At 36.3% G+C, this 17,822-nt stretch overlaps 1 protein-coding gene across 1 annotated transcript in view; it reads right to left on the bottom strand.

Annotated features, from left to right (window-relative positions):
- Positions 1-17,822, bottom strand: part of Pclo (piccolo presynaptic cytomatrix protein) — a 348,891-nt gene that overhangs the window by 105,532 nt on the left and 225,537 nt on the right. The window contains 1 exon segment of the mRNA XM_040735211.1: positions 9,705-9,830. Coding sequence (XP_040591145.1) covers positions 9,705-9,830 — 126 coding nt within the window.

The following is a 17,822-nucleotide window of genomic DNA, read 5'->3' as shown; positions in this document are numbered from 1 at the left end:
AGCCAAAACAACCCGTTCAACAAGGAAACGTCCGGAGGTATCACCATCCCTGACCTCAAGCTCTATTATAGAGCTATAGTCCTGAAAACAGCTTGGTATTGGCACAAAAATAGACAGGTAGACGAATGGAATCGAATTGAAAACCCGGTATTAACCCACACACGTACGAACATCTGATCTTTGACAAAGAAGCTAAAAATATACAATGGAATAAAGAAAGCATCTTCAACAAATGGTGCTGGCATAACTGGAGACTGGCATGTAGAAGAATGCGGATCGATCCATGTTTATCGCCATGCACAAAACTTAAGTCCAAATGGATCAAAGACCTCAACATAAATCCAGCCACACTGAACCTCATAGAAGAGAAAGTGGGTGGTACCCTTGAACGAATTAGTACAGGAGACAGCTTCCTGAACATAACACCAGTAGCACAGACAGTGAGATCAACAATTAATAAATGGGACCTACTGAAACTGAGAAGCTTCTGTAAGGCAAAGGACACAGTCAGCAAGACAAAAAGGCAGCCCACAGAATGGGAAAAAATATTCACTAATCCCACATCTGACAGAGGGTTTATCTCCAAAATTTACAAAGAACTCAAGAAGCAAGTCTCCAAAACATCAAAGGACCCAATTAAAAAGTGGGCTGCAGAACTAAATAGAGAGTTTTCAATAGAGGAGTCTAAAATGGCTGAGAGGCACTTGAGAAAGTGCTCAACATCCTTAGCCATCCGGGAAATGCAAATCAAAGCAACTCTGAGATACCATCTCACTCCTGTCAGAATGGCTAAAATCAAAAACACCAATGACAATTTATGCTGGAGAGGATGTGGTGAAAGGGGGGCACTCCTCCATTGCTGGTGGGAGTGCCAACTGGTTCAGCCACTTTCGAAATCAGTATGGAGATTCCTCAGAAAAATGGGAATAAACCTACCACAAGACCCAGCAACTCCACTCTTAGGCATATATCCAAAAATGCCCATTCATACAACAAAGATGTCTGTTCCACTATGTTCATAGCAGCTTTAGTTTTAATAGCCAGAACTTGGAAGCAACCTAGATGTCCCTCAACTGAAGAGTGGATAGAGAAAATGTGGTACATCTACACAATGGAGTACTATTCAGCAGAAAAAAATAATGGAATCATGAGATTCGCAGGCAAATGGATGACACTAGAAGAAACCATCCTGAGTGAGGTAACCCAGTCACAAAAAGAGAAGCATGGCATGTACTCTCTCATATATGGATTTTAGACATAGATCTGGGGAGTGCCAGCCTACAATCCTATGGCCAGAGAGTCTGGGAAACAGAAACTTCATTTAGTGGCTGATCGAAGAAGAGGCAGACTCCCTTGGTTAAGTAATGAGCTGAACTCAAGAAAGCCAGTAACAGAGAGGGAGGACTGATGATCAAAGAGATTAAGACTGGGCTGGTTTAACCCCCAGAAACAGCTGACCAGACAAAGGTTAACTCTTGAATCCCAGGCATCAGCCTGGGAATCCAGCATGGTACTGATCAAGACCCCCTGAATCTGGGTGTCAGTGAGGAGGCCTAGGTAATCTATTGAGCCTTGGGCAGCAGATCAGTACCCATCCCAAGTATACACATGGACTTTGGACTCCCATAGAACAATGTGAGGTGCACTCTCACCCTGAACTCTTGGGGAAGGGTCTAGGCCCTGCCCTATATGAAATGATAGACTATGGACACCCCCATGGAGGGCCTCACCCTCCCTGGGGGAATGAGGGGATAACGGGGGGGGTTGGGGGGAGGGCATGGGAGGAGGGGAGGGAAAGGGAGAGGGACCTGGAACTGACTTGTGAAGCAACCTTGTTTCTTATCTAAATTTAAACTGGAAAATAAAAAAAAAAAGAGTAAGAGAACAGCACCTTAGAGTAGGTAATTTGCTTAGTGAAGTTATCAAGACTAAAACAAAGAACTAGTTAACATCTAATTAATTGCTTTTTATGTGGTGTTGGGGTGTAAAAAAAAGAAAAAAAGTTTAATGCATTTGCAATAAGCCAGCCGTTAATATTATAATGAATGAGAAAGACTGGACAATTCTCTGTACGATCTGGAGTAGAGCAAGGATACCTGTGCCCCGCATGTTTACTTAGTGCAGTCCTTTAAGAGCAAGAGAAAAGGCAGCGAAGGCACTGGGACAAGGAAGTAGCAGTCAAACTCTCACTGCTTGCATACATAATTTTGCAACTCAGGGCCACAAACACATTATCAAATAAAATTAGCAGAGTTGCAACATACAAGGCCAACATACAAAAATCAGTAACACTGCTGTAAATGACAAGAGAGCAAACATTTTTATAATGATATACAATTTAAAAAAGAAAATAGTCAGAAATAGATTTATTCAATTATGTGAAAATCATTTGAATACAACGAATAAAAGTTATGAAGACCATTGATGACGATACAAAGAAATGCAAATATAATTATACGGCCACAGTACTCAAGAATCAATGATGTTAAAAATGTTTATGTATACAAATTTTCCTGTCAACTCAAAGCAATTCCTATTAAATATCAAAGACAGGGTTTGTTCAAAAGCTCCAAAACATGAATATGCAACTTGAGAAGAAAATTGAAGCAGGAAGCTTTGTACTAGCACATTTAAAAATACTTGGTATAAATAGAGGGAGCCATTATAGGTTTGAAGAGAGATTTGGTACTAGTGAGATTTCCAGAGATATACACGGATGACACCACCTGGCAATCTAAGCAATAGTGGAGAGGCTACCTTAAATGCCCTTCCTTATATTAGATTGATGACTACCTTATATGCCATCCTAGAACCTTCATCCAGTGGCTGATGGAAGCAGAGGCAGACACCCACAGCTAAATACTGAACTGAACTCCTGGAACCCAGTTGCAGAGAGGGAGGACTGATGGGCAAAGGGATCAAGACAGGGCTGGTGAAACCCACAGAAACAGCTGACCCGAGGTCAGCATGAAATGATCCAGACCCCCTGAACGAGGGTGTCAGGGGGCCTTGGCAATCTATGGGGCAACAGGTAGTAGAACAGGATTCATCCCTGGAGTATAAATGGACTAGGGAGGGAAACGTGGTAGAGGGGTGGATTAGGACGGAGCATAATGATACATGCGTATGCAAGTGCCATGATGAAATCTGGTAGTATGCTACCTTAAAATCAATTTAAAAAATCTTATTGGAGTATTAGGTAAATTGAATATATTATTAAGTTAGAAACCAGTATATGGCTTTAGACTAGTGTTATAAAGCAAGTCCTTTCATATGCCCTAGTCTAATCTGTTATAAAAAAGAGACACAGAAGAGCTTAAAAGATTTGCCTATCACTATACAGTTACTGGTTGTATACAAATACACTCCTAGACAATCTCTTAGGTCAATGTTGTTATCAGTAAATAGGAAAATGCTTACAGTGTATACATACTAACACTACATTTAGCTCTACTGAATATAACAAACATTAAAATATGCAAATGTTGGCACAAAATACACAAATTATTTACGATTCCATTTTATTTTTAATAAAGCAAGATAATTTAGAGATTATTACATGCATGTCAATATTAATTAAAATTGCAGACATTTAAAAACGGAAGACATCAGTGAACAAACAGAAACCTGATATGTGCTATGTGATTTTTAGGGTAAGTAATGAAAGGAACAAGGTTGATGGAGTTCTACATATCTTTTTCTGTCCCTCTGCTAGGGAGATGTCAGTATCATCCTTGTCTGAGCATGCTTGCTATTAATCCAGTTTGGATGGGATACAATCCTGTTAACTGACGGAAAGTAAACCATACAGGAAAGATTCATGAATTTAAATTAGGGAATAACTTTCAGCAAAGAAATTGTGTTTGAGTTTTTCAAAAGAATTAGGAACAATTAAATCTTCTTGTTTGGTCCATGGAAGATGGTACTACCCCAAAGAAAAATTGCTACAAGATGTCCTTAAGTTGTATGGCTTCCCTTGTATCCAGAACTTCTCTTGTCAACACCAGGCAGGGCACAGTAAGGAAGTCACACATCTTGGAAGAAGCACCCTGGCTTTGACAAGCAGTCTCAGTATTGTGGATTATTTTCAGTGTTCTAGAAAGTACAAAATTCCTAATAAGAATCTGTGCAATAGTGAAGAGGCTACCTTAAATGCCCTTCCCTTATAATGAGATTGATGACTACCTTAAAAGCCATCCTAGGGCCTTCATCCAGTAGCTGATGGAAGCAGAAGCAGACATTCACAGCTAAGCAGTGAGCTGAACTCCTGGAATCCAGTTGTCGAAAGGGAGAAAAAACGAGCAAAGGGGCCAAGACCATGTTGGAGAGACCCATAGAAACAGCTGACCTGACCAAGTGGGGGCTCATGTAACGCAGTCATAAAACTAGGGAATCAGAATTGAACCCAACGAAGCCCTCTGAATGTGGGTACCAGTTAGGAGGCCTGGGCAGTCTATGGGACTGCTGAAGGTTGAACCAGTATTTATGCCTAGTGCACAAATGGACTTTGGGAGCTCATTCCCCATGGAGGGATGCTTTTTCAGCCTTGATACATGGGAGAGATCCTAGCCCTCACCCTCCCTGGGTAGTGAATGGGGGGTAGGATGGGGGATGTCAGTGAGGGGCATTGGAGCATGGAGGGAGAGGGAAGTGGGAAATACAACTGTTTCTGAATAAAAAACAAAATAAATTCCTAATTGCACTTTTTTATTGAATATAAGACAAAACCACCATTTAATGAAAGTAATGAAATTTCCTACCAACAGCTGAAGAGACAATTGATTAAGTTGATTTATTGAAATAAAGTAATATATTTTTTATACTTGAATACAAAAATTGCCAATCCAAGTGTTCTGAAACAAAAAGAAGGGAATAAATTTTGGCAGGATTTTCATCTTAAACTTGAGATTTTTGTGATAAATTTTTTCTTTTTGTTCATAATGATCACTAAAACATTCTACCATTGTGGTACAGTATTTCCTTGAAGGACTGATACACATGCCAAGGCAAATTTATTACTATAATCCATTGTCTTAGAATACTGTGTACTACTAGAATAAGATAAAACCAACACATGACTGAATAATAACAAGAAGATAATGGGTATGTTGGCACAATTTGATTGATCCTCAGGAAATAATATAATATGCATAATGCCACTACCTCATTTTAAGCAGATTTAAGTTCAGATATTTTAAAAATTTATAATTGAATTTCTTAGTTGATTCTGTTAATATATCTAGGATGGATGTTTCTAATGACTTTCTAATTAAATGATATTAGCATATTAAAACTATCACATCTGAAGAATAGCATGCCTAGTTAATATAAACATACCGAATATAAAAGTATGGGAATTATGAAGAGATGAATAGTCAATTGAATGGGCAAAGGAAGTTAAAAGTAGGGATGAAACAACTGTCAGTTACATCCTCTGCTTTAGGAGTCCAGGTTGAATCATTGCTAGTTCTATTGTTATTTCTTTAGTCCTTTTTAAAATTCATACATCCATAATAACTTCTTTTTAATGGCATGTAAATATACTCTATTACTCAGATGATAGATTTTATCACAGAATATCATCACTTTCTTTCAGGAAAATTGTTTCCCAATAAACACAGGTGCTGTTGAACAGGTGGCAATGTCATTATCTCCACTGAGAATACTCAAAAGGACAATTTGAATTTTATTTCATGATATTATTTGAGAGGTTAAATGCACAGAGCATTGCAAACATTTCTGAGATATGATTTTAAAATCCACATAAATGAGTCAGGAAGAGAACTTTAATTGTAAAGGCAGTTGCGACACAGAATCTCATAATTAATCTTTAGCTTTAAATTCTAATATTCTTACAATTCCTAAAAGCAGAAGGTAGAATATTGAGACTGAGGGAAATGGGGGTAATGGTCAATGTATTGAAATTTTCAGTCACAGAAAAATAATTTGGGGAAACCAGCATCCACGGTGAGTGGCAGTTGGTGTTACTCTACTGAGTCCTTGAAATTTGCTGAATAAATCTTAAATTTCCTCACCAATAAATAAGGTATATATAAGGGAAAGTATGTGTTAATGGGATTAATTGTAATTTAAGCTTATGTACACATATATCAGCCTGTGAATGAAATAGATACAGTTTTTTTTGAGAAAAAATCAAAATACTTTTGACTTTTTAGAATAGTTAGTAATGTATATTATATTGACAAACTGCCATGTGCTGTTTGAGCTCACCAAGAAGTTGACTCTGGAAGCTGGATTCAGCCTCATGTGGTGATATGTTGTTCATGATCTAATAAATCCACTGGAGATCAAAAATGCAAAGCTAGACAGTCATGAAGCCAGGCAGTGATGATACATGCCTTTAATTCCAGCAGTCATACTAGTTAGCCACAGAAGCCAGGCAGTGGTGGCACACACCTTTAATCCCAGGACTCAGAGACAGACAGATGGATCTCTGATAATTCAAGGCCACCCACGGCTACACAAGAGTGAGCCAGCCAAAAAGAGTAACAGAGCTCACTCCTTTAATATCAGCATTAGGGAGAGGCAAAGGGTCCCATGTGAGATTTAGTTTCCAGACAGGGAGTGCATTGCCTCTGAGGATTCCTGGAGCCAGGGTTACAATTTCAGTCTGAGGTAGAAGTCAGAGCTGCTTTGCTTTTCTGTTCTTTCAGCGTGAGCCCCAACATCAGTCTCAGGGCCCACATCCTCTTTCAGACCCAAAGATACTTGTGCCAAAGTGTCTTTTGAAGGCCTTCATTTAAGAATGGCTGCTCCTCACTCCAACGCAAAGTGCCTGCTGTGGAAAAGGAGAGCCCAGCTACGAGACTCTCATCAGGGACAGAAAGCTCCGTCGGTTTCTGCTGGATGTGAGCATCTCATTTGATGTTCTTATCTTTATCTGTAACTATTTGTGTTTTTTACTTGGAAGCCTCACCAGAGAGAACACTCTGCTCTGTCTGGTACCCACCATGGGACTGCACAGGACTCTCCAGCTTCCTGCACTTAAACCTCAACACCAACGGGTTAAAAACATCTTGGAATTTTAATCACAAAGCAAATAGCAGAAATAAAAATTTTAAAAATTCTTTGATTAGTAGTTAAATCCATGGCAAAATACAATCTTCAGTGATTAAATGAAAAGTGATAAATGTCAAACCATTTTCTGCTCATTGCTTGTTCAGGAATATTTGCCAGGTGCTATTGAGGAACAGATTTTAAGTTTTGGGGAGTTTCTGGTCTTTTCAGTATTTGACTTGCTAAGTGTTTAATGATTATTATAAACTGATTAAAAAAGCCAGTAGGTAGACTTCAGAAATTCTGATAAATGCAAATTATACAGAAGTCAATACTGGGAGTATTTCAAGTCTAGTTTGAGAATAGTGTAATAATTTTACAGTAACAATTTTTGCCAGTCTCAACATTCTGAAGCATGTTATCCTATCATTAGATAAAATTGAATACTCTGTTTTGACAGTGATATCAAGAGAAAACACAATCAAGTGTTTTTAAGCAAATGACAACAACATTAGCTAAATGACACACCAGTAGGTCCTTTGCCATTTCAAAACCAAAACCAAAAATCCTCCAAATTTTCATTGATTTATGAGAATTAGAAAATCTACGTGATTGGACAATGTGTTGTGAATGTACAACTAAAAGAAACAAACAAGTAGAGAAACCAAGAAATAATTGTATTCTCAACATTCACTTGAGCAGAGTCATCATCATCAAGTGCCCAGATACTCCTGGGAACCCCTTCTCAGGAGAGGGAGACAAACACTGCGCAGCATCAGAAACAGACCAGCTTTTCTGAATAAGAACTCTGCAGTCAGAAGTCAAAAAATTCAGTCTAAAACACACACTGTGAAAAAACTGCAGCTCACATGAAACCTGAAAGTCAGTGTCAATTCTAAAAAGGCTCACAGTATATAATTTGATATTCACAAATAGAGAGAATCAAAATCTGAAACAGATGATCAATTCTTAAGTTTATATTGAACACATTTAGCAAAGTTCAATAATATAAATAAAATAAGTCATCTACTACCTACTGACCCATTTATACACATATAAATTGTTTCCATAGGAAATAAAATTTAAAAACTGAAAAATTACCCTCACTGTCTTGAATAAATGGGTTTCAAAGAAGTAATAAAATCTTTTTAGCATTAAATGGGAACAGAACCTCTAGTGCTCTATGTTTTGTATTATTAATGTAATGTTTCATACAACGAATAAAAATGAAAGCTGTATCACCACCACTCCGCAAGTTTTTGAGACCTGGTGTATCTCCTAGAAGCTTATGCTGAAGAGCAAGATATGTATGAGTTAGACATATAGGTACATGGTCATTTACAAACAAAATACTGAAACACACACACACTCACAGATAGATGGATGCATGGACAGATGGACAGACAGACATACAGATAGAAACTAAATAAAACAAAGTCATTCTAAAAGCAAATAACCAAAATAGGGAGTGAATTTTAGCATTTTACTCTCTCCATGTTAAATAACCCTACCACAACCAACTGAAAAACCTGTTGTGAAGTGTCTGAATTTGAAACTGGAAGGGATATATACAGACTGCTCCAATAAGCTGGACAAAATGGCTTAAGCTTAATTTTGGCAAATAAATATCATGTATCATCTATTTAAATTCTATAATAATGATTTATAAAAATATCCACGGTCCACGTGTGTAGGTTCTAACACATTTCACTTAAAATGACAGTGAATCAATTTTAAAGTAAAGACTGTGAGCAATAGCAGGCAAAATTTAAAACAAGAGACCAAAATACCTTTTCCCAAATAAATACCTTTTTTTAGAATAAAGTAGTTTATAAACATTTTAGTGATAACCAAATGCTCAATATAAACAATATCAACAGAAGTCATGAGCTATATGTATAATAGCTAATATATATATATGTATATGTAGCTCATGAATATTGCATGTATATGTTATAGAATTTGCATACAGAAGGGTTACATTATCTTTTAGAAAATTAGAATTTATCATAATGCAATTTATAGACTACATCTATAAATTTGCTGCGTAAAGATGACGAGGCATAAGTTATTTTAAAATGTTCACAGTGGGGTGAATAGTGTCTATATGTAAACAGAACCACAAAAAAAAACGTCAAATTTCTGAAGTAAATACTTTGGATGTCACTGATCACGTAATCTCTGTCTCTGCTATGGCAGCGTGTTTCCAACTACGTTAGTAATCCTGGCTATGTTCCAAAACACACTGTTGACAAGAGCAGGTGGCAGATGGATTTGGCTTGTTAGCCATCTGTAGCTAGATACCTGACCTTAGCCTCTGCTGAATTTTGTTTTATATTTTCATGGCTGCTTTCAGTAACATTTTCTTCTTTATAATATAATATTAAACTAGGTTGTTAAAGGTTTTAAAAATTACCCATAAATAAAAATCTTGACTGTGTTTTAAAGTAATGTATACTAGTGGCTAGTCAACTGCCAAAACAGCCATGCAAGTGAAAGTCAAATTATCTTATTTTTCCATTGTATCGTAATACATTATAACACTGCTATGCCAAAACTGCCCACCGTTAATCACAAGATTTTCTGACATAAAATTTAAACAAATTTGGCTATTAATTTCATACAAATAAATGATGTTTAATATGAGCAAACTCACTGTATTTTGTTATATAGTCTCTAATTCTTACCTTCTACAAGTTTCCCCGTGTGTTCTGCACTTCCACCAGGAAGAATCTTAGCAATATAGGCTCCAATTTCTCCACCATGTCCAGGAATTTCTTTACCACCGACAATTCTAATTCCCAGCCCATTACCTGTATTTAAAAATTGGCAAACTGTTACAATCATTCAAGAAACAAATACTTATCAGAAGTAGGTTACACAAAAGTGGATTAAATTCTCAGAAGCCAAGTTCAGCATTAAGAGTGGAAATGACATCAATAACAAAACTATAGCATCCTGATTCCAAAAATAGGTAATAATACATAAAGTTATCAGGGCTTAAGTATAATCTACAGTGATTAGATTATCATTGAATGCTCTCTCAAAGTTAGTCAAATTTATTCAAACAGGAAATGTTTCCAATTTAAACCTGGTATAATTTAAAAAATTACCAAATAAAATGCTCAGAAAAACTCCAAAGTAAGCAAGTATGAAACTAAGAACAATTTGCTCTCAGAAAGGTAGCCATGGCTATTGCAAACTGGACAATACAATCCCAATGCAGACAACACTTCATGTGGTACTAAGACCACAACCTTTGATTGATTATTCTTCACTTCTGTCTCTAACTCCTCACCATGTACTGCTTGTGGCACAGGAATATTGTTCCAGGGTATGAATAACTTAGTCCTGGTTCTTTACTCCCATAGCCAGATTGTTCTATAATTACCCATCCATGACTATGACAAAGAATTCTGATAGATATGAACTGTTGCAATCTAAGTTGCTGTGCTGCTTCTAGATAAACTGAAAACAAGTGAGTACATGTTGTACCAGGTATGTTTTTGTGACAAATGTCAAACAAAGGGTTTTACAGTAAAATATAATTTAAGAAATCAGAACTCTTTATCTCTAATGAAGATACAATTACCTATTAATTTAAGTGAATTTTTATTACATTTGATATTGAAGTACTATTCCCAAAGTTTTTCAGTCTCAAAATCCTGTTCTTTTCTCAACATATTCTTTAAAATTAACTTGGCCGCATCTTTACAGTTCAAGTTTATACACCTAATTATACTAAACCATGGGACTTTCCTGCCATTTCTAAAGCAAAGAAACATTCTTTTTTAAATTTTTTTTAAAAATTCATTTTACAATCCAACCACAATTCTCCCTCCCACTCCCCCTTCCCCTCCCTCTAAGTCCACCCTACATCCACTCCTTCCACAGGGAGTCAACAAAGCCTGGCACATTGAGTTAAGGTATGACCGAGTCCCTCCCCCTGCATTAAAGTTGAGCATGACATTCCAACATAGGGAACAGGCTCCAAAAGCTAGCTCACACACCAGTGAAATATCCTCATTCTATTGCCAGGGGCCCCTCAGATAGACCAATTTTCACAACTGTCTCCATGTATGGAGGACCTAGTTTGGTCCTTTGAAGTCTCCAAAGTTGTCATTCTAGAATTCATGAGTTCCCACCATCTTGATTCATCTGTCTCTGTAAAGATATAATCTAATATAACACATGCTTCCAGTTCATGAAATAATTATAGATGAACTTCCTGCTTCATGTCCTTCATTCTCCTTTCCTTCCTTCCTTATTTCCTTCCGGTCTCTCTCCCTCTTTCTTCCTTTTCTGTCTCTCCCTTCCTATCCCCCCAGCCCTTCTTTCTTCCTCACCTCTACATTCTCTTGTTTCCTCTTTTCTCCATTTCTCCCATCCCCCCTCCCTCTCTCCTTCCCTCCCTCCCTCCTTCCTCCATCCTTTCTGTCCATTTTTCTGATTTTTCATCAGCATATATGTTCTGACTATTAAATCTAAAAAATTGTTTAAGTCAAATTAATCAAAATTTATAACCTGCTTCTAAATGTCCTGTCTCTAAGGATTCATAGTGAAGGAAGACACTGCTCCTTCTAGTCCCACATTTAGTGATTTTTCTGCCTCAAGGTTCATGGTTCAGCATTATTTGTTTTGTAAGAGACTAATATTTACTCTTTTTGCAAGAGATTATTATATGCAACATAATTGTATTAATTGAAACAAATCTGATAAGTAACCACATTCCAACTAAATCTTGGTAAAGGCCAGTAAGTCGTTGGAATTTAGACTTTCTGAAGTCATCAGGATAGAATCTATAATAACACTTTTGATACCTGTTAGTCAAAGTAGAAAAAATAGTATTAACCAGTCTTTAATCAACTCTAATCTAGCCATTGTTTACCAATGTATTAGCTATGTTTTAGAAATTAATAAAAGTTTCAAAACTATTAAAATTTTGCTTAATAACATATAGTAGAAAAGTAAGATCTTAGGAAAGAAAATTAGGTTTTTTTTACATTCACTTGTATATATATGTATATAATTCAATTCATATGTTTTTTGAAAAATAAAATCTGGATCTTTGAACATCATATGTTACATTTTCATAAAACTAAAGTATCCTTCTTCAAATATAGAAAGCTTGATGTCAATGCAAGTCATGTTGAATGGAAAAATACAGTAGTTTTGAACTAAAATGACTGGAAGTAAATGGTCCTTGATATGTAATATTTGGATTAGCAATTTTCATTGCTTTGTATTTATTTTTTAGTGTGTAAATATGTATATCAGGAGTGTATATGTTTGTGTAATCTATGATAACCATGTGGAGTTCTCAAGATGACTTGTGGGAGTTGGTTTTCTCCTTTTACCATAGGTCTAGGGACTGTCATCAGGCTTGATGGCAAGTACATTAATCATGTGAGCCATTTTACTGGTTCCATGTTTATATAATGTTCGACATTAAAAAAAACCAAAATAATCTCCTTTGTATTTCTAGTTATTTTCTACTTAGTTATGTAGAATGATTGACCAGCACTCTCTTAGTAGAAAGAGATTATGGAATACACACATCTTGATTTTACAATATGATAAGATAAAGAAACATATGACAAGAAACAATTAATAGGAAGAATATAATAGCTTTATGAAAAAGAAGAAAATAAAGAAGTTAGAACTTTAAACAGAGCAAATCTTACAAAGTAAATTGCAATTCACACAGCACTTAAAGTGTGCCAGGGAAAGATCCATGATAGAAACAGAGAAATAATAAGAAAAGGTATTATTATTAATGTCTCTAAAATTACATCAGAGATGATTTGATCTTTTTATGTCTGTATCTATATATTATAAATATTTGATAAATATACTGAACTATTAGGTTTATGAAATCACTTTCAAATAACTTATTTATAAAATGAACATATTCAGGGAAACTATATTTCTACATGAGTCCATAGTTTAAACATGATTTAATTGTATATATTTATCACTATGTTACATTAAATGCTTTAATTTTTGCCACTTAAAGTAATGCATGACAATATTATGAGATTCTGGAGGATTTAGTTTGGGCAAAATTAAAGTACTGACTTCAATCCATTCTTATGACATGATGCATCCAAGGGTCAAGGAACAATGGAATTTGTATGAGTTATAAGTTATATCTTATGAATGAGTATTCCAGCAAATTATACATTTCCATAAAAATCCTAAAGAATATAAATGCATCACACAGTTTTGTCTATAGTTTGGGAAAGAGAAATCAGGTTATCAACATAAATGCTAATGCTTGTGATATGTGAAGGACAAAGGCAATGTCTTCGTAGACTGTTTAGCATTAGGTCAATTACATTGTCTTTTATGTATGTCAAATGTTAATTGTACTCCTAAGGTAATGAACATCTGTTTTTGTACTTTATAAATTTCTGTTATAAACTATAAATGTAAGTACTTAGAAAAGCAAGCTAAGTTATAGTAAAATCAATAGTAATCCACAATGAAAAGGAAAATGCTATAGTTTGTACATTAATATTGAAATGTGAGGAATGATTTTTCCCTAATTAAAAAATTCTGTTTGGCATAAGGGAATCCTTCTTGAAATGCATAGTGATTGCTTTAATTACACTTCACAGATGATATCTCCCTGAAAGCATCAATATGAAGTACACAAAGCTAGTCCACCTGAAAACTGAAGAGGCTGTCAGGAGGAACTTCTATTCAGATCTACAACCTCAAGGAACTAACTTTTACATTCTGCTGCTTGAGGTTGCAAGACGCATCCGATATTTCGAGATGAACAAAGCTTGACTAGTGTACAGATTGTAGATTGGAAGATCATGACTGGGCTCCCCAGTAAAGTCATAAAAACTTTAGCATAGTGAATGTGTATTGCTTCAATATCTTACTTAATTTGCTAAGCAGTAATAGCAAATTAAGTTGCATTTTTAGTTTTATGCACATGAATATATGCTAATATTACCTTCTTATCAAGACTTGTAGAATACTGATTTTATAGTACGGAGAGGGAGTGATCAATCAGTGTTAGACTATGGCAATTAGCAAGGTGACGCACCATGAATAGACTTCCCAGGCAGTCTCCTTTCTGCAACGTTGGGGTGATGGAACAACAGGAGTTGTGAAGACTCATCATCTACATAGCAGCACTAAACAATGAATGCATGGATGCTTCAGTCTATGCCTCCCCAAGTGAGACTAATAAATCAATACTAATGATTTGGAGAACAGTACGTGAACCTTGTGACTGACTCTTAGTGTGTGCTTTTAAAATCACATGGTTTCATTAGACTTTAAAACAAAGGATCAGGAAGAAACATTTCTTTCTGTCTCACATGTGAAGAAGTGAGGCTTCTGTGAAAATTACTGGGAAGGAGTGAAGTCCGTACTCTCAATCCACACAAATGTCTTAGAAGTACATCTTCTGTATGGTCCTAGGTTGGAGCTGGAAGGAATCATTCTGACAGTAACACACCCTCCCCCCTCCACTCAGGTGTTGGGGGTGAAAGGAGAGATTGCCATCATATAATTAAAAGAAGAAATTACTAAGATGTGAAAACAATGACAAATGATTGAGGGCCAGACTCTGTCAAGGAAGGTCAAAAGATATATTCACAGCTTATGCATCCCCCATGTTATGTTGTAGTTGTACAAATAAATTTGGAATGGTTAGTTTGGAATGATTATGATGTCAGTGTAATTGATATTTTTCAACTGTTACAAACATTTGTGCAATATTACCAGGATAGAAATGAATATTGTTGCCATGATAGATTTTAGCATTCCAATACAAATATGAAATTCTTATAGATTTATTAAATGAGTATGAAGCTGGGTTAATATTGAGGTGATTTAGTTTGAAAATCTATTAAGAGTAAGTGGGTGTATCCATCAGGGCCTGGTGATGGATTCTTCCAGTAGCCACACTTTTGGGAGGATGAATTAAGGGACTGATTTATACAGAGTTCTAATGTTGCTGACTCACATTAGTAATAGTATATAAATAAAGCTCAGGTGTTCAGTCTACTTTTATAACACCAACTGAAGCTGTCCTCGTGTTATTTCTCTGTATTCTGTGGGTGATGAAAATGTGACTAGTCAGTTTTCTGCTCTTGTCCCCATGCCTTCTTTGACTGGCGCCATGCCTTCCCTGTCACATTGGTCACAACCATAATGGAAATATGCTAGTCCTCATCTAAGTAACCATAGTCCTTACCCAACTTTCTTGTGGTTTGGATGTCTTATCACTGCAAAATAACTGAAACAGACATGGGAACTTGGACCTGTAGTGGGGAGCTGTTGTGACAAATTTGACTGTGTGACTTTAATGTAATTGAATAACTTGGTAGGAAAATTTGGAACTTGGGTTGGAAAACTGTTGAGTGCTATGGGAAGAGATTAATGGCACATTCTTGGAATATGGAGACTGCTGATTGTAAAGTGGACAGCATGGCCCACTTCCTGAGGTCTTTGTGGTGATCAAGATCTCAAACAACAGTGAAAAGAGTCTGGCTGCTTTTGACCTGTGCCATGAAAATTTGCTCAATTGAAAACTGCTGAATAAAAGTGCTAATCTCTTGAGCAGAAGAAATTTTAAGAAAGAATACATTTCAATGTTGGTCACCAAAACTTCTTTTAAAGTAGGCAGTGATTAATGCAGAGACTTATAACTGGTCAAATAGTTGAGAATCAGTGACTATGAGTGTATACCCCTAAATAGGACAAACATACTACAACTTCCTGTCCTAAGACTCAAGGATCATTTGGTAAAGGAGAAAGAATGAATAGGAGAATTAGGTAAGAGTGCAGTCAAGTTAAGTGTTCTGAACACGAACAAGCTGCTGCAAACGTCAACTCTTAACAGCAATGGCAGCATGCACAATACCTGAATAATAATATCAAGTAAGTACACATTCTGGCACGGATGGGTGAGGGGCTTACTGAAGTCCTAGTTTTAGTCAAGGAACTATGGGCAACTGATGGCTGTGGGGATTGGAAAAGGCTGTTTGTCTTTGGGGCATGCCCACTGATATCTCCCGTGCTCCATTGGATGGCTTCATATTGGATTGGATCATATATCTACTCCAAGGGATGGAACCCATCGACAAGACTGCTTGGGTGGCCAAATACCTGAGACTAAATAGGACCGAGACCTAGCAGGAAACCTGGCTTACACAACACGAACTCAGTGGGATCTTTGGAGATTCTTTTCTCATAATGTTTTGTCAGATTTTTAAAAAGTCTTCCTGACTCTTTGATTGCATGTTATATTTTCCAGTTTTGAGTTCTTGTGGGATTTTTGTGTATGTGAACATGTGTCTCTCTGTCTATATGTGTTTGTTATGCTTTTCCTTGATACTTTTTCTTCTATTTCCTTGTTTTGACCTATTCTGGTTTGTTTTTGTTTTATTTTATTTTTGTCATTATTCTTTATATGCTTGTTGGCTTTCTAAGAAGAAAGAGAAAAGCTGGAGATTCAGTTTGGAGGGCAAGTGGGCAGGATCTGGGAAGAGTTGGAGAGGAAACAGTAATTGGAACATTGTATGGAAAACATCTATGTTCAATAAAAGATATAGAAAAAACACATTCTGAAATTTTCACAGTGAATAGCTGGCTTAAGGAAACATCCATCTAAACGTGTGCAATGATAGCTGTGGTATAAAGCAGATAATACTCCTCTTTTTCAAATTTCTTCATGGATGCCTCCTGTCAATGACCACAGAGTTTGTGAGTGACAGGAAGTAAGTCTGATGGTAAGAAACATCTATTTGGGATAGATATGCTACTTGGTCAACAGCAAACACAGCAATGCATATGTGTTCTCTTGTGAAAGAGAATGATGACAAAGAAGATGTTTCTAACAGCTTTAATGAGATATACTCACACATTGCAGATCTCATCCTTTTATAGTTTATGCATCAATGGTGGTTAGTTCATAAGGTATGAACAACCATCATCACAGCCAATTTGAAAACACATTTTATCAATTTAAAAAGAAATTACATATGTGCTAGTTATCACTCACCTACTCTGTAGTCTTCCATCCTTGCCCTAAGCATCTATATGTCTTATTCTGTCCTTTCCTATTCACAGAATGATACAACATATGGACTCTGGGCCCTGCCTTCTTCCACTTAGTATAATGGTTCCAGAACTCTTTCAAGTTGCAGTGTGAATTAGGTCTTCACTCCTTTTATATGGTAAATAATATCAATAGTGTGGATGAACACTTTTGCCTCACAGAACAAATAAGACATTTTGATTATGTATGTTGTCAGGCAACTCTGTTGACCCTTCATAGTGCATGCTTAAATGAAGATGGCTGTTTTATGAGATGATACCTTCTCTTGAACTCCCCACCATGTAATGTAGTCTGTCATTTACTAAAGCATCTTGGTGAAGCACATGATCTCATCCCCTACTTACGTATTAGTGTAGGGATTGGCATTTGGGTTGCTTCTTATATATATATCTTTAATTCTGGGTGTCAATTCAAGTATTCTTAAAAGTCTGGAAAATATTTTAATTATAGTGATTATATGCTAAAATTTTTGTTTTAATGTGTTTTGATAATATTATTAGTCTGTAGGGCATGCACTTGTGTTTGTGGGGTGCCAGAAGTTTGTAGAAGTGCTATAAAGCAGAAGGAAGCAATGCGTTTTGCACCTGATTTGGCACTTCGCAAATATTTCCACTTGTGAGCCCCTGGAGCACGGGAGGGACCTGGCTCCTCCCCCTAAACCTCTAACTGCCAGGTTCCATTCACAGGAAATTCTAACTGCCCTAACTACTGGACCCTACAA

Source organism: Mesocricetus auratus, unplaced genomic scaffold, assembly GCF_017639785.1.
Source record: "Mesocricetus auratus isolate SY011 unplaced genomic scaffold, BCM_Maur_2.0 Super-Scaffold_100043, whole genome shotgun sequence".
NCBI classification, from domain to species: domain Eukaryota; kingdom Metazoa; phylum Chordata; class Mammalia; order Rodentia; family Cricetidae; genus Mesocricetus; species Mesocricetus auratus.
Note: the sequence above shows the minus strand (reverse complement) of the source record. Positions and strands in the feature narration are given on the sequence as shown.